Source organism: Strigops habroptila, chromosome W, assembly GCF_004027225.2.
Source record: "Strigops habroptila isolate Jane chromosome W, bStrHab1.2.pri, whole genome shotgun sequence".
NCBI lineage: Eukaryota > Metazoa > Chordata > Aves > Psittaciformes > Psittacidae > Strigops > Strigops habroptila.
In genome coordinates, this window is record NC_044301.2 from 20,940,156 (window position 1) to 20,958,118 (window position 17,963).

Below are 17,963 nucleotides of genomic sequence, written 5' to 3' on the forward strand. Positions count from 1 at the left end.
ATGCCCTTCTCCCATGGAGCTGCCTGCCCCACATCGTGCCTGGCCACCTAGCACCCCATAAGCACCGTAGGTGTGTTACCGCAAAAGTCGGTTGGAGAAACTCTCTGACTCAATTTGGAGTTTTAGAAAGCAGCATTCTTTATTGCAGCACTGGGCACACATACGAATCATTTTGCAAAGGTGACTGCACCCATTACTTGCTGACAGCAGCTATATATTTAGCATACTCATGCATATTCATAGCTTTCCTAGGAACTAAATATAATATTTGCATTCTAATTACACATGTGCTTTCTTGCTGAGTGGAGGTCTCTGGTGGTCACTGACAGTCTTCCTCACTGTGTTTACTGAATGACCTCAGTGCTTGCGCGTGCTCGCAAGGTCCTAGGGCTGAGTTAGCAGTTGGTATGTCCTTGCTTCTGTTCTGTTCCAGTCTCACTCCGCGTTGGGCGCCACTCTGCTATCTTGAAGGCTGGCATCCTTGGTCTTATTTACTGTCTCCTTAGTTGTTATCAGTCCTGTGATGTTCCTTCCCCCATCAGCCGAACATTCCTTTCTCTCTACGTGTTAGCAAGTTAGAACAGTTTGCTCTATTTTACTATGTTAAAGCCACACACACTGTTGTTAGTTTAAACCTATGATTTAAGCCTACAGGTGAGGTGCCTGAGCCATCCCTGCAGGCCTTGCTGGCCATCCTCTCCAAGGTGGAGCTGTGGGTGAGCTGTAAGCACCTCCTGAACCACAACATGCCCAACAAGTCTGACCCCTGCATCCTACTGCTGATGCAGTCCCAGGGCCAGTGGATGGAGGTAGGAGGGTGGGGGGCTCCACCAGCACCCCCCACAGTGGGGCAGGGTCTGGCTGTCAATGGGGGCGTAGTGGGGCTCAGTGCAGGGTGCTGGGCACAGGGTTTGCATTGCTGTGATGGGGACAGTAGCAGAGACATCCCCAGGGTGGCTGCAATGCCCACTGCAGTGGATGCAAGAGATGGTGGGGAGCATGGTTCAGGGTACAGAGCAGGATGCAAGGGGCAGGAGATGGTGGGGAGCAAGGTGCAGGGTGCAGAGCAGGGTGCACACGGAGGATGCTGGACGCAAGGCGCAAAGCTCATGGTGCCGGTGCAGGGCGCAGAGCATGAGGCTCACAGGGCAGGGCAGGACACTGTGGGACACTCGCAGCACATGGAGACAGCGCAGACATCTTGGTCAGAGCAAGGCTCTGGGGCTCTGGCAGGGCCTGGGAACAGGGTGCCCACAGTACATGGCTCCAGCACAGCTCCACTGCTCCGGGCCAGGGCCAAGGGGCACCTTGGCCACCTCTGAGCTGGTCTCACCCTGCTTGGGACCAGGACAGCCAGCTCAGAGCAGGGTCAGAGCTGGCACTGCAGCCATGTGCCCCTCACTGCACTGCACTGTGGGGTCCTGGTGCCGTAGCTGGCACTGGGGCTGGTACTGGGGCCAGGATGGTTCCTTCCCATCACTCCCCCATGGATTAGCTCTGGGATGGCACTGGCAGCTCTGCACTTGCTAATCACCACTGCTCAGCTGGTAGATTTAGTACTAAATCCTTCTGCATGTAATCAACTCCGCTCACCGGAGCCAGAGCTGGAGCCAGGGCGGGTGGCAAGGGGCCCCATGCCAGGCTGTGCCATGCTGAGCCGGCTGTACCCTATGTGCCACTGTGTGCCAATCCAAGCCATGCCATGCTGTGCCATGCCATGCTGTGCCATGCAAGCTCCAGATCCAAGAGGCAAGAGGGACCCTCCTGGGCCACCTTTCAAAGGGACTCTGTGAGCTGTCTCCTCCCTGTCCCAGCCAGCACATGTCCCCCAGCCCAGACAAGATGGTGGCTGAAGCCAGCTCAGCTACTGCCTATTGAGTCTGAGAGCTGAAATGGCCCCAGACACACTGGCAGGAACTGGCACCAGAGGGGCTGAGGTGACCAAGACCCAGTGCCACGTGACAGAGCTGGAGGCACCGTGCTGCATGGGTCAGACCTGTTGCACCTTGGCCACCCCACCTCAGAGGAGGTCCCCGGGGTCCGGGTAGTTTGGGTTCAGCAGATGCACTGGTTCAGGCACGAGGTGGGCAGGGGCCAGTGGCTGGCGGGGTGCCCTGGCCAGGATGTGTCCCATTGAGTCAACGCTGGCAGGTGTTACCGCAAAAGTCGGTTGGAGAAACTCTCTAAGACTCGATTTGGAGTTTTAGAAAGCAGCATTCTTTATTGCAGCGCTGGGCACACACATGAACCATTTCGCAAAGGTGAGCGCACCCGTTACTTGCTGGCAGCGGCTATATATTTAGCATACTCATGCATATTTACAGCTTTCCCAGGAGATGATTTACATATTCATGATATTTCATGAACTAATTATAATATTTGCATTCTAATTACACATGCGCTTTCTTGCTGAGTGGGGGTCTCTGGTGGTCACTGACAGTCTTCCTCACTGTGTTTACTGAATGACCTCAGTGCCTGCGCGTGCTCGCAAGGTCCTAGGGCTGAGTTAGCAGTTGGTATGTCCTTGCTTCTGTTCTGTTCCAGTCTCTGTTATCTTGAAGGTCTTGGTCTAATTTACTGCCTCCTTAGTTGTTATCAGTCCTGTGATGTTCCTTCCCCCAGCAGCTGGACATTCCTTACTCTCTACATATTAGCAAGTTAGAACAGTTTGCTGTATTTTACTATGTCAGTTTAAAGCCACACACGCTATTGTTAGTTTAAACCTATAATTTAAGCCTACAGAGGGATGGGGTGTATAGGAGGCTCCTGGAAGGCGCTCGGTGCCAGTATGGCACGGAGATGCAGAGCACCCCCCTGCCTGCCAGGGCCATGGTGGCCAGTGGCTGGTGGCCCCTGCCCTTGGCCAGCCCAGCGTAGGAGCACAGGGGCTTGTCCTGGGTACAAGCCTGTTGCTCCCACTCGATTTGAGCTGTGGCAAACTGTGGTCCAGAGACAGAGCATCCCCTTGAACTGACTGTGGGATTTGCCCTGATTCCTGGAGGGAGCAGTGCCGCAGGACCTGGCAGGGCTGGAGTCCTCTGGGACACACCTCCCTGCCTGAGCCAAAAATGGGGCTGCCTCTAAATGCTGTTCACATGGGAACTGGCACAGGCAGGTAAATGTGCAAGACTGGTCCTTCCTGGCAGCTGGCCAGCTTCCTCCATCTCTGCATCCCCGCATCCCCACATCCCCATGCCCTAGGTTCCTGCATCCCAGTGCCTAGCTCTGGGTGAGCTCTGGCATACCAAGGTCCTGGGCAGCTCTGCTTGCCCCAGATCCATCCCTGAGCTGGGCTCTGGCCCTGTTGCCCCCTAGCCAAGATCCCACCATGCAGGTGGACCAGAGCGAGGTCATCAAGAGCAACCTCAACCCCATCTTTGCCAAGATCTTCACAGTGGACTACTACTTCAAGGAGGTGCAGAAGCTGCGGTTTGAGGCGTATGACAGCCATGGGCACGCCTGTGGCGTATGAAAGGCACGGACTCAGAGCATCTTCATGTAGCAAATCACTTTATTGCCTATTGCTCTAGCTTTTATACCATTCTAGCAAAAGATATTTTTAGCCTATTGCTCTACCTTTTATACCAAGCTAGTTTTAGCACATCATGTTTAGTTCCTGGTTTACAGTTTTGTTTTTTCCAACATTCTTCGTCATTTCACAAACAGTCCCAAAATAACCAGTTCCTTATCTTTCTGTTCTCCTGCTCCTGTCCAGCTGGGTTGCTCTGCTTAATCACACAGTGTACTTTGCTGCTTCTTTAACTCTTTCTTCTCCAGCCAAGCAGTTACTTCTCTTGGGCAATAATGAAATAGTTTCCATCCTCTCCTACATCTCTCCCTTCTTTATTTATCTGCATAAGGGCAAGGTTCACATATAACTTTGTGTCCATAACCTGATTCATACTTCGTTCGATTGATTGTTGAACACAAGAAAAAAGACAAGGAAGACATAAGGCAATCATTAATACAGCAATTAGAGCTATTAAAATAAACCCTGCAATATTTTTGACCCATGGTCCAAAATTCCCGAGCCATGAAAACAGACCAAATCGTCCCACCCCTGATTTAGCTGCAAGTCTTTGTTTAAATCTTTCAATTTCTGGATACTCTTGTGAATCGATTCTGAGTGGTCGCTTAGATTCATGTAACACATTCCATTATAATCCTCTCACCCATGTTTAAATAACACAGACACAATCACGCTCTTGCTCAGCCTCCTCCATGTGCATGTATCTGCTCATCAGTGTTATCTATATAATATATAAAAGTGAATTGATATATTTTAACACACTTATGTGCCAACATTAAAAAAATGTGGCTATTGAAAAACATTTTAAAATTCTATTTTCATAAACCATATTTAGCAGTATTTATTGTTAAAGGTTAGCTTTATATTTATCAATACATATAGTAGATTTTATCAATATAAATGCTGGCTTTAATGAGACACAAAGTGTATTTGTTCTAACAAACACACACAGACACACAGATGCACATAGAGCTCTCTACATAGCTGTAGATCCATATCATGTATTTAGCAGCATTTACTATATTTTTTTATACACACGCACTATATTTGCTATAATACACACCACACCCCATATCATTAGAATTTACTAATTGAATATGGCTTTGAAATATATATTTTTAAAGCTTTTATTGTTTTAAAGGGGGTTTTTATGATAAATGCTGTGTATTATGCACACAATTTGTCATAATACATCCATATGCCTGCACACTCTGTGTATCTAGATGCCTATATACTGTTGCATATACAGCTATAAATAATATAAATATATATTCATACAGCGTACTTAACAGGCTTTAATAATCTAGGTTTATATTCATGTGTCTATAATTACATATTTTACTGTTATAAAGGTCTGTGTTTAATATCCATTATGCATTATGCACAATGTATGTTTGTTACACCACACAGATGCATGTGCAAGTGCTCACACATACGCACACGTGTGCACAGCCCTTACTCTCACTGCGTCTATTCATATAGCAATTTAATGATTGTATTTCCATATAGCATATGGAACAATTAATTTTAATAAGTTTTGAATTATTTTAACACAAAGGTGCATATAAAGATGTGGCGTAACTTCCACGCTGTTATGGCTGAGTTGTTGGGGTGAAAGAAAGAGAGCCTACCAAATGTGCAAGGCCCCCCAACTGCTCTACCTACTGAGCTAGCCATTACGATTTAAAAAGTTCAAGACGAATGTGGCTTTCCATAGTCTGTCTTGTGGGGAGGCTTGATCCCAGTTCCCCCTTTTTTTTTAGTTAACATGTCTTTGAGGGAGCCTGGTGGGGCCGAGAGACAGCTGGGCACGCCACCGCTACCCCCATGTCCCCTTGGTTAAGAGCTTCCCACCTGCAGTCCTGCCATCAGTCCTCCGGACCACACCCCTGCTTCCCTGTAAATGTCTGCAACTCAGCAGGAGGAGGAAACAAGTCCGGCTCCTTCTCCGGATCTACAAAACCAGAATCAAAGGGGTCCGTAGGGTCGTTAGGATCATCAGGGTTATCAGGGTCATCACCCGACTCAGCCATTTCTGAAAGAGGCACTTGCGCTGCGAGGATCGTCGTGGTCAGCGGTGAGGACTGCGATGACAAAGGAGGCGCAGACGGGGAGGCAGAAGGGAGGGCGGGGGGGCAGCTGGTGATGAGGCTTCAGGAGATTTTACCCCCTCACAAGCGTTAGTAGCTTCTTTAGATGTAACGGCATCAGCGGCAGCGCTGGTCCATACCTGGCAAAGAGTGGCCAGGATCTGCCACTAGGTTGCCAAATGCTTCCCTGCTGTGGGGTCCCAGTTTGAAGCAGCATCATGCAGCTGTTTACCAACAATTTGCCAAGTGGGGATTTGGAAAGTGCCGCCAGCTGAAAAGTCAGGCACTTTATCATGGATCCATTCTAACAAAGTCACAAGTTGTGGACCCGATACGGGCCGATGCTGAGCTTCAAGCAGACGGCGCATTACTTCCAGACTGCGCTGCTGATCTCGGGATAACTTCCCTCCCTTGGTTCCTGACCACTCACCTGCTTAACGGTGATGGGTGCACAATATCAAAGTTCCCGCGGCTCCTGGTTCAGTCGGGCTACGCCACCGGTTCGGGCTCCATGAGCCCTATTCATGTCCCTGTTTGGGCGGCCATTTGCGGCGTATGAAAGGCACGGGCTCAGAGCATCTTCATGCAGCGAATCACTTTATTGCCTATTGCTCTACCTTTTATACCAAGCTAGTTTTAGCACATCATGTTTAGTTCCTGGTTTACAGTTTTGATTTTTTCAGCATTCTTCGTCGTTTCACAAACAGTCCCAGAACAACCAGTTCCTTATCTTTCTGTTTTCCTGCTCCTGTCCATCTGGGTTGCTCTGCTTAATCACACAGTGCACTTTGCTTCTTCTTTAACTCTTTCTTCTCCAGCCAAGCAGTTACTTCTCTTTGGCAATAATCAAATAGTTTCCATCCTCTCCTACACACGCCAACGTGGGCATGCATGACAATGACTTCCTGGGGGGCATGGAGTGCACCGTGGGGCAGGTGAGCCCACGCCCCCCACCCCAGGGACACCCGCTGGTGGTGTCCCCAACCTGACCCCTCAGCTTTTGCAGATTGTGGCACAGAAGCGGGTGACAAAGCCGCTGTTACTCAAGTATGGAAAGTTCATGGGCAAGTCCACCATCACGGTGAGTGGCACCATGGGATGCATGGGTGGCACCTAGCTGGGACTATGGGATGGCACTGGACTGGGGTGCTGGGATGGCATTGAGCTGGGACATATGGGCGGCACTGAGCTGGGGCATACGGGGGCCCCCAGTGACACTCCTCCTGCTCTAGTTGTCATCCAGCCCCGCAGCCCCCCAAGCTCTTGGGGATGGGGAGGGCTTAGGGTCCCCACTGATGTCTGCTTGTCACCCTGAGGGGTGCCCACCATGCCAGGGCAGGCACATGGCACCCTGTCCCATACTAGGGGACCGCCCTCCCCATGCAGGCAAGGAGGGCAGGGGGACACAGGGGGACAAAGCCGTGCCAGGTGCTGAGCACCATGTGGCCACCTCTCCTTGCAGGTCATTTCGGAGGAGATCTCAGGGAACAATGGCTACGTGGAGCTCACCTTCCAGGCCAAGAAGCTGGACAATAATGTGAGCCAGGTCCTACAGGCAAGGAGCTGGGGGGAGCAGGGTGGGCAGGGCAGAGGGTGCTCTGCCCCATGTTCCCTCCTCCAGGACCTCTTCAGCAAGTCGGATCCCTTCCTGGAGATATACCGCATCAACGACAACTGCAGCAAGCAGCTGGTGTACCACACCAAGGTGAGGCCAAGCAGGATCCAACCCTCAGCCAGCCCATGGCTTCCTGGCCCAACTGAGCCCCTCACCCCACAGGTGGTGAAGAACAACCTCAGCCCCATCTGGGAGTCCTTCAAGGTCTCTCTCAACTCACTCTGCAGCTGCAGGAAGAGGAAGCTGAGGGTGAAGAAGGGCAATGGGGACCCCCATCCCTGCCCCCTTCTTCCCCCCTGCTCCTGGAGGGATGGGGAGGAGAATCAAAAGAATGTAACTCCCACGGATTGAGATAAGAACAGCCCAGTAACTAAGGTTTAATACAAAATCACTACTACTGCCACTAATAATAATGATAAGGGAAATAACAAGGGGAGAGGATACAATTGCTCACCACCCGCCGACTGATACCCAGCCTGACCCAAGCAGTGATCTGGGCCTTCCGGGTAACTTCCCCCAGTTTATATACTGGGCATGATGTGCTGTGGTATGGAATACCCCTTTGGCTAGTTTGGGTCAGGTGTCCTGTCTCTGCTTCCTCCCGGCTTCCCCTCCTCCCTGGCAAAGCATGAGACTGAGAAAGTCCTTGGTCAGAGTAAGCATTACTTAGCAACAACTAAAAACATCAGTGTTATCAGCGTTGTTCCCAGGCTGAAAGTCAAAAACACAGCACTGCACCAGCTACTAAGAAAATGACTGCTGTAGCTGAACCCAGGATAGCATGCATACCCCAGCTTCCTTGTGGCTGGAGACCCCAAGCCATTGGGAATGGTGCTGAGGTCAGTGCCAGGGCTGGGTGCAGTTTAGGGTGTGTGATCCACCCCAGCCAAGCGCTGCCCAGCCATGGCTGAGCTGTGTCCTGCCACAGTGTGTGGTGTGGGATTATGACTCGTGGCAAACATGACTTCATCGGGGAGTTCTTCACCACCTTCAAGGAGATGCAGAAGGTGATGGGGGAGAACAACATGGGCGCAGAGACAAGGGGATGTGGGGACAGCTTGTGGGGTCATCCTTCCGTGCCACCAGCAGATCCCATTCCAGGAGGCACCTCCCGGCTCCTCCTCTGGTTTTGGGGTTGTCCTCCTTTCACTGCCCCCCTCTTTGGGAAAGGGATGGTGTGTTTGTGCTCCTTGGGGCGAATCAATCCCAGCTGGGAGTGTGGAAAGGCGGTTGTGCCCTGAGGCTATGGGGCTGCAGGGCTGTGGGGTTATGGGGCTGCGAGGTTGTGGGGCTGTGTGGCTGTGGGTGGGGGGATGCCAGCATGTGGGGCCGTGTCCTTGGGCTGGGGGGCCACAGGCAGCGTGGGTGTGATGTGCTGCAAGTGCAGTGGGACTGCATGAACTCCAAGTACAAAATCAAGAAGTGCAACTACAAGAACTCGGGGGTCGTGGTGCTGCTGGACCTGAAGGTGAGCACCTGTGTGCTGTGCCGTGCCATGCCATGCCGAGCTGTGCCATGCCCAGCTCCTGTGGGGTGGCATGGGGCAGGACTGGCTGATGCAATTCCCTCTGGAAGATCCATAGGGTCTACACCTTCCTGGACTACATCATGGGCAGCTGCCAGATCCACTTTAAGGTGAGGGGCATCCCCCACCCTGAAACACCAGGGGCTCTGGCACTGGGCTCTCCTGAGTGGCGGCAGAGCCACTTGATGCCAGTGGGGACACTCCAGTGGCCCTACTGACCCTGGGGGGACCCTCACTGCCACCCCCCTGCCAGGTCGCCATCAACTTCACAGCCTCCAACGGGGACCCCTGGAACAGCTGCTCCCTGCACTATATCAACCCCTACCAGCCCAACGATACCTCTTCATGGTGGGCGAGATCTGCCAGGACTACGACAGGTTGGTTGCTCTGGCAGGTCCCCAGCGGCCAGGACACCCTGGTGCTGGTCACCTGTCGTGGTTTAAGTCCAGCCGGTAACTCAGAACCACGCAGCCGCTCGCTCACTCCCCCACTTCTTCCCCCCCCCCGCTCCCAGAGGGATGGGGAGGAGAATCGAAAGAATGTAAATCCCATGGGTTAAGAACAGTCCAGTAACTAAGGTATAATACAAAACTACTACTACTACCACCAATAATAATAATGATAAGGGAAATAACAAGGGGAGAGAATATAAAACTCAAAGGGGAAAAGGAAAACAATAAACACAAGTGATGCACAATACAATTGCTCACCACCCGCTCACCAATACCCAGCCCAACCTGAGCAGCAATCTGGGCCTCCTGGGTAACTCCCCCCAGTTTCTATACTGGGCATGACATGCTGTGGTATGGAATACCCCTTTGGCTAGTTTGGGTCAGGTGTCCTGTCTCTGCTTCCTCCTGGCTTCTTCTGCCTCTCCTCACTGGCAGAGCATGAGACTGAAAAGTCCTTGATTGGAGTAAGCATTACTTAGCAACAACTAAAAACATCGGTGTGTTATCAGCATTGTTCTTAGACTAAAGTCAAAAACACAGCACTGCACCAGCTACTAAGAAGGAGAAAAATAGGTGTTACAGCTGAATGCAGGACATCACCTTAGTGCTGGCACTGCCGGGGCTCTTTACACCCCTTCCCTTGCAGCAATAAGAAATTCTCAGCTCTGGGCTTTGGTGCAAGGATCCTCACCAAGTATGAGGTAAGGGAGTGGTTGGGGTGCTGGGACCCCAGGGATGCACTCATCCCTCCCAGCACCCTTGGCCATGACTCCTGTGGGGCTTGGCAAGTGTCCAGGTGGGCACTGGCTGCCCCCTTCCTCTCTTGCCCTCCAGGTCTCCCATGATTTCACCATCAACTTCAACCCCGATAATGATGAGTGTGAGGGTGAGTCCAGCTCCAGGGAGGCTGGTCCCATGGCCCCCCAGTGCCAGAGCCTGGTGCTGCCAGGACATCCCCACTCACCCCTTGCTTCCCCCACAGGCATCCAGGGTGTTGTGGAGTCCTACCAGAGCTGCCTGCCCAAAATCCGGCTGTACGGCCCCGCCAACATGGCCCTCATCATCTTCAAGGTGGCTCATGCAGCAGCTGACAAGGAGTGGACAAAGAAGGCTTTGGTATATACCCACTGTCCCTGGCCAGCTGGCTGGGGCTGGGCTGAGTCCTCGCATGCTCATGCCACTTTTGGCTGCTTCAACATCAGAGCCAAGTCCTTGTCCAGCTCCCCCTGCATGGGGCCGGCAATGAGGCTGGGCAGCCCACCCAAAGCTTCCCTCCCCCCCCCCAGCAATACTTCATCCTGCTGATCCTGATGGACGGAGTGGTGACGGACATGGCGGACAAGAGGAAGGCCATTGTCCGTGCCTCCTACCTGCCCATGTCCATCATCATCGTGGGGGGTGGGCAACACAGACTTCACTGACATGCAGATTCTAGATGGGGACGACGGCATCCTGTGCTCCCCCAAGGGTGAGCCTGTCCTCCGGGACATTGTCCTGTTCATCCTCTTCTGGGAGTTCAAGAACATGAGTGGGGCATTGATGATCCTCCCGTCCCCTCCTGTCCCCTCCCATCCCCATGGCAGGACTAAGCATCGTGGCACAGCAAGCCAGTGCCCCGCTAGTGCTTCTCTGCACACTGGGGTGGGTGGGTGCCATGGTGCCCCAGCTCGCCCATGTCCCCTGGTGTCCTCTGTCCCACAGGCATCACCAATATCCCTGGCGAAGTGCGTGCTGGCAGAGGTGCCCAAGCAGGTGGTGGAGTACTACAGGTACAAGGCCTTCCCCCCCTGCTGCCCGCAGCCAGAGACCCCTGCCTCCAATCTCAGCTCTCCCCAGTGAACCCCCCGGCATGGTGTGGGGACTGACGGGGTCCCCGCCAGGTCCCAGATCCCAGCCCTGCCACAGCCCCCTCCTTGCTGGGTAGGGGGGCACCGGGAGCCAGCAGTGTGTCCCCACTGGCACCAGGGACATGGGGATGGTCCCGGTGCCCTGGTGCAGGACACATTGCCCAGTCCCAATGCTCTGTGCCCCCCAGCCCGTTTCTGCTCGATCCCTGCTGTCCCTGTGGTCCCCTCGGTCCCCACTTGTCTGTTGCTGTGACATCATTTGGAGGCTGCATGACGAAACCCCCCTAGCATGCAGGGTCCCCAATAAAGCAACCAGCCCTGTGCCTGTGCCACGAGCTCTCTGGGTGCCAACACCAAACCTCTCTCCAGGTGCTCAGCGGGGCACAGGCACAGGCAGCTCTTGGGGTGCTGCCCATGTCCCCTCATGCCCCTCACTGTGCTGCCCAGCCCCAGCCAGTGTCAAGCAAGAGCTGAATGTGGCCCCAGCCCCGGCTGCTCCGGCTGCCCCTATATTTAGGGGGATTCGTGACTGGCAGCATGCAAGGCAGCGCCAGTACTTCTGAGCTGTGGTACCTTTGAGCAGCTGCCACTTTCAAGTTGTGTGGAGCCACTGTCCATCCCGCTGTGCTGTGGCCCCAAAATCCAAGCCATGGGAGCGGAAGCAGAGGCAGCGTCGGCACTTTCCTCCTGCCCCTGCCCAGCACATTGCCTCTGCCGAGTGCCACATGCCATGTGCTGTGTACCACATGCCATGTGCTGTGTGCCACGTACCATGTGCCACATGCCATGGGCCATGTGCTGTACTATGTGCTGTGGGTCACATGCCATGCACTGCATGCCACATGCTGTGCCATGTGCTGCATGCTGCATGCCATATGTATGTGCCCTGTGCTGTGTGCCATGTGCTGCATACTGCATGCCATACATGTGTGCCATGTGCTGTGTGCCATGTGCTGCATGCCATGTGCTGCATGCTGCATACCACATGCCATTTTCTGCATGCTGCATGCCACATGCCATTTTCTGCATGCTGCATGCCATGCACTGTGCTGCATGCTGTCTGCCAATGTGCTGTACCATGTGCCATGCGCTGTGTGATGTGTCATGCTCCACATGCTGTGTACCACGTGCCATGTACCACATGCCATGTGCCACCTGCTGTGTGCTTCATGGTATGTGCTCCACGTTACACCATGTGCCATGTACCCTGTGCTGTGTGTCATGTGCTGTGTGCCATGTGCATTGCCAGGTGCTGTGTTCCATGTGCTGCATACTACGTGCCATGTTCTGGATCATGAGCAGTGAGCTGCATGCCATGTACCACGCTGTGCCATGTACCACACAAGTGTGCTGTGCCACACCACTGCCATGTGCAGCACATCAAATGCTGTGCTCCATCTGCTGCACCAAAAGCCAGGTGTGTTCGCTGTGTGCCAACTACCTCCTGCCAAGTGCCATGTGCCGTGTGCCATGTGCCCTTCACCCTGTGCCATGTGCTGTGCGTTGCTGTCCCTGTGCCAGCAGATGCTCCTGGGGAGGTGTCATCCACCAGGGTGAGGTGTGACCCAAGGCCACCACAACAACTGAAACTGGGGCCCAGGGCAGGGGCCACCCAAGAGTGTGCCACACCAGTGTCACCGAGCTGGGCTCCGGAGCTGGGGATGCTGCTGTCACCAGGGGTGCCAGCCTGTCCCCATCCAGGCAGCCACTCACCCATCCACTGGGATGGCCACACTGAACCACCAGGACCCTCTGGCACTGCCAACACTCCATCATGCACAGATCACCCTGCCCGCACCTCCTCGATCCACCCGCATATTTATAGCTCCTGATTCATCTCTTATAAAGCAGAATAATAGACATTGCCATAGAAACCCAGTGCCTGATGAGGCTATGCTGGCTGCAGCTCTTGGCATGGGCAGGGGCCTGCCCTGGCACCCCAATCCATGGGGCTGGCTGGGTGCCCCACCAGCAGGTGCAGGGGGACCCCATGGGGCTACCCAATGTCACCGCGGGCTACACCCATCGGCATGGGGAGCAGTGGCAGGGTTAGCAGGGTGCCAGTGCCACCAGGCTGCAGTACCAGAGACCCCAGTGAGGGTCTCATTGCCTGCCCCCGGCTCAGTGCAGCCCTGGTGAGGGGTCCTGCTCATGCTGGGGCTGAGCCCTCACACACCACCCCCACCAACCCCCCCCACCCTGGTACTGTGCCACACTGACCCAGAGGATGATGGTTAATTAAGCCAGGGGTTAATTATTGACAGTGCCTGCGCTTCCCAAGTGGTTTGATACGACAATTCCTTGGAGCATGGCAGGACAGGGGCTGCAGGGCTGGGGGGTGCTCAGGGGGCTGCCTGCCTGGGGCACCCCAGGGTGCTGGGGGTGTGTGGGCACAATCTCTGAGTGCAAACACACCGGGGGGGGGGGGGCAAAGGCATCATGAGGGGTGCACTGGGGCAGGGATGGGGGGCAGAGGGTATCTAGGGGGGGAGGGGATTGCAGAGGATGCACTCTGGGCGCTTCTGAAGGAGCCAGCTCCATGCTGCGGGCTCCACCAGCCAACACTGGCATTGTAGAGTCATGCTGTGCTGCCATGGTGGGGCCTGGCTGCCCACCATGGCCCCCTGCACTGCCCATTCAGCCATTGCCCCCCACCAAAGAGCAGGTCCCCAGGGATGGGTCCCCCACCCTGCTAATGCCGAGTGCTTCCTGCTACCAGCGCTGCTGGCATGCCACTTCCCGCCCCACACCTGTGGGAACACACTGCCTGGCTGAGAACAGCAATAAATATTTATTTCCATGTGACGGAAGGGGGGTCATGGCCATGTGCCCCCACCCCAGGGCAAGGAAATCTGGGTGGATGGCTAGCAATATCCCCAGGGGGGTGTCATGCAGCCAATTGTCCCCCCTCTGCTGGACCCCCAGCCCCGGTCTCTGGGGTGATGCATGGGGTGTATAAGTTACAGGGAGCTTTGGCAGGGCTCCCTATGCAGGCTGAAAGGCTTGGCAGGTGGGGGGCCAGTTGCATTGTGCAGTGACAGGGCCAAGCAGTGCTGGCCTCCCTGGACCCCCCCAAGCCCATCAGGCCATAGGCCAGTGCACAAGCAGCTCCAAGTCACCCATGTCCTCCTGGTAGAGGCGGTTGAAGAGTGTGTTTTGCCACAGGGAATAGTGGTCCCACCAGTCCCCCATGACGCCTGCGGGACGGAGGGGATGGGGTGGCAGGGAAGCTGCAGCCAGGATCAGCTGTGTCCCCCGCTGTGTCCCCTCCACCCCATCCCCCCTCGACTTTCCTCATGAAGCATCCCTGGCTGTGGTCCATGATCTCGGTGGGGATGAGGGAGTAGTTGGCCATGGTTTTGTCCTGCATAGTGGCGAAGCTGCAGTGCTGCTCCAGGGCTCCCAGTGTCTCTGGTCCCAGTGGGCAGCCCAGGAAGGCACTGAGCTGCTGTACTGTGCTGCACAGGTCCTGTGGCAAAGGGGACAGTCAGACCCCAGCAGCCACAGGGACGGGGACAGGGACACGCCAGGGCTCACCTGGTGCAGCTCCTTGTAGGTGACATACAAGACGTCAAGGAGCTGCCACTGACCCAGCCAGCCCTTGACGTGGTCAAACCAGGAGCCGTAGTGCACTGGGGGGAGGCAGGAGGTGATGGGGAGCACTTGTGGCTGAGTACCGGGACACCCCAGCCCTTACCTGTACCTTCGAGGAACCATGTGAGGAAGGTGTCAAAGGAGCCAGGGTCGGGCAGCGTGGAGAGATCTTGCAAAACATTGCATGACCCGAAGAATGTAACTGTATCTTTAAGAGCTTTAGCAAGAAGCAAACAAAAGCATAAATAGTATCTTGACAGGTCTTGACCAGCCTTTCTCAGGAGTTCAAAGCACAGCTGTGTGTGGGAGTGAAACAGGAATATGTGATAGTGGTGGTCAATTTATGACTTGTTTATGGAACACCAGAAGAGGTCAGATCACCCTTTGTCCCGGAACACTGGGGCAGCATTCCTATGTTTAAGAAAGAGTGTTTGCTGTGTGCATAAACATCCTGTTTGGCTGCATAGTCAAGTTCCTGAAATGTAACTATAAAAGCAAGGCAGTGAGAGAAATAAACGATTTGGCTTGGCTTGGCTTGGCTTGGCTTGAGTATACGCTGAGTCTGTGTCTTTCAGCCTGCCACAGGGCAGGAACTTGGCCAGGTAGTGGAAGTGGTAGAAGGAGATGGCGATGTCCTTGGGGTTCTTGTCCACGTAGATCACCTGGAGGGGATGGTGTCAGCCCCATGGCCAGGGAGGATTCTGCTCAGAAAGCCCCCAGCAATCACCCCAGCTGTGGGAAGCCCTGTGGGCATGGGATACCCCTATGGGGACCCCCCAGACCATCCCAGCCCCTCACCTTAGCCTTGCTCTACTGCAGGGCAGGGGCCAGGACATGGGCGGGCAGGTGGGTGGTGATGAGCCAGCACATGGCCGTATCCTGCAGTGCCTCCCTGAAGTAGATCTGCTCCACTCAGGGTGCCCGCTCCCAGTTGGGGATGGTCTTGACTGGGAGGACATCCCTGTGGCTGAACAGCAGCATCAGGATCTCCTGCATCCAGGTGGTGCCTGTGGACACGGGTGTCAGGGCAGTGCCAGCCTTGTGCGTGGCACCACATGGCACGGCACCATGCAGCACAGAATGGCGTGACACGGCACTGCGCATCCCACCATGGCACACCATGGCATGGCATGGCTCAGCACAATGCAGCACAGTACCCAATGGCACAGCGTGGCATGGCACAGCATGGCATGGCGCAGATTAGCCCAGCTCAACATTGGATGGCTCGGCATGGCATGACTTGGCACGGCATGGCTCGGCACAGCACAATGTGGCACAGGGCAGTGCCATGTGGGACCCCCAGAGCCCCCACCACTGACACCAACTGGGGGCTGGGGACAGGACAGGGCTGAGGCAGGACAGGGGGTAGCTGCCCCCACCCACAGGACAGTGGGTTTTGGGGAAGGGGCCCATGTCTGGGGCTGGGGGTCCCCTGCACTGTGCCCAGAGGGGGCCAGTGGCTGCAGGGCTGTGGGGACCAGGGGGGGTCTTTCCTGGTGAGGGGCTGGCCCCAAGCCCGGCCACCTCCCAGGCACGCAGGCAGCTCCTGGTGCTGCTGGCAAGCCAGGGGCTGTGCAGCAGAGCTTGCCCATGCCCCCCAGCCCAGCCAGGGGGTCCCCAGCCCTGCCCCACTGACCCCCACATCCACCTGGGTCCCATCCCTGTCCCCCTGCCCCACCAGCCCTCACCTGATTTGGGGTAGGTGGCGATGACCATGTTGGTGGGGTGGAAGGGGAAGGTGACGACAAAGCTGAGGGACTCCTGGGTGTGGAGGTGGCCAGGCAGGGAGATGCTAGCAAAGGTCTCAGTCACCTCCATCCACTCCATGACCTGGCCGCTGTGGGGTACACAGCAGCAACCAGCCTTAAAGAGCTGCAAAAGAGGAAGCTGTGCCGGCAGGAGGCACATTCCTACCGGGGGCCACGGATCCAGCCACACTGGGGCCATCACCAGGAGAGTGCTGCCTGTGGGACTACGGGATGGCCCCAGAATTGGGATACCCCCGGGATGGGATGAGGGTCCCACATGGCCTGACCCACCACTGCAGCCAGAAGAACTGGGGGGACCAGGACACCCCATTCACTTGGCAGTGGGAGGAGCGCTGGGAGTCTCGCTGGCCGGAGTAGCCCACAGTGCCAGCCCCACGCTGTGCCCCACAGTGGGCTCCCCATGGCTGACACTGTGCTGGAGGAAGGGATTCCCATCCCAGCATACCCCAGGACAAGGAGCAGGGCTGTTCGTCTCCATGTGGCTCCCAGCAGCCCTGCAGTGCCTCTTGCCATGCACGATACCGCAGCCACTGGTGTCCCCACACAGGAGCCCCCGCCACAGGCGCTGGGCTGCAGAACCCACAGGTGCCTCAGTTTCCTCCCCACAATGCTGCAGTGGGCCCGTGAGGTGGGGGGAGCCTGGCACACACGTGGCACCATTGGCAGCCCCACAGCAGGGCCGTGCCTCCCCAGCTGCTGCCCCCAGCCCCTCCATGGCAGGGAGGCCTCGCCACATTGCCACGGGGTGCGCAGGCATTTGGCTGCTCCCCAGTGCCCAACACCACATCGGGGGGTGGCTCTGGGGTGGCTGGAGTCCATCCCAGTCTTGCTGCCAGCATGCAAGCGGAAAACGTATTTCACAGCCATTGCAGGCAGCAGCCGCCCAAGCATCCCAGGGCCAGGGTGAGTGGGGGACAGGGGTGCTGGGACTTGCTCATCAGTAGTTGGGGTGCCAGTGATGTCCACACTCATCTGCGGGTGCCGTTGGGTACCAGCACTGGGCTAGGGGTGCCAATGAGTGCCAGTGCTGGGGAGGCTGAGGCGGGGATAGGAGTGGCACTTTCCCAGCAAGAATTATCTGGGCTGCATTAGAGGGGCCAGGAGCATTCCCACAGCTATGTGAGAGGCCCTGCCACCCAGAGTGGGCTGTCCCCTACTCAGGCACAACGACCTGCCCTGGCAGCTCCTCAAGGGGTTCAACAACCAGCTGGGGCTGCCAGAGGCCAACCTCTTGCTGCTGAATGGCACCCACACCAACATCCCCAAGCTGTGCAGTGGGCACGTGGGTGGGTAGGTGGGATGGCGAGGGGACTGGGGACACCACGGGGGTGGCAGTGGCACGGGTCTGGGTTCCTGGTGCTCACTGAGTGCCACCATGGGCAGTTCTGATTGGCATACGTGCCCTGTGACACGCAGAACAAGGATATGGTGAAGCACATGCTGGAGCAGATCGATGTGGTGCACCACGTGTGAGCGCTGCCCTGAGACCCTGGAACAGCGTCAGTGAGCAGGCACAGGGCTGGGATAGGGGTGCCCTGGGGG

At 55.8% G+C, this 17,963-nt stretch overlaps 1 protein-coding gene and 1 pseudogene across 1 annotated transcript; one reads left to right on the forward strand and one right to left on the reverse strand.

Moving 5' to 3' along the window:
- On the forward strand, positions 1–11,050 carry LOC115619031 (copine-7-like). Its single transcript, XM_030511046.1, is given in 20 exon segments — positions 1–70; positions 655–809; positions 3,335–3,453; positions 6,491–6,554; positions 6,626–6,700; positions 7,082–7,156; positions 7,241–7,324; positions 7,397–7,483; positions 8,163–8,182; positions 8,184–8,257; positions 8,614–8,702; positions 8,810–8,869; positions 9,013–9,094; positions 9,097–9,136; positions 9,858–9,912; positions 10,046–10,097; positions 10,194–10,327; positions 10,498–10,605; positions 10,607–10,744; positions 10,913–11,050. Coding segments are annotated over 20 exon segments (1,719 nt in total).
- A 3,089-nt stretch (positions 11,051–14,139) lies between these two features.
- LOC115619100 lies at positions 14,140–16,482 on the reverse strand (annotated as a pseudogene).
- Positions 16,483–17,963: the final 1,481 nt, after the last annotated feature.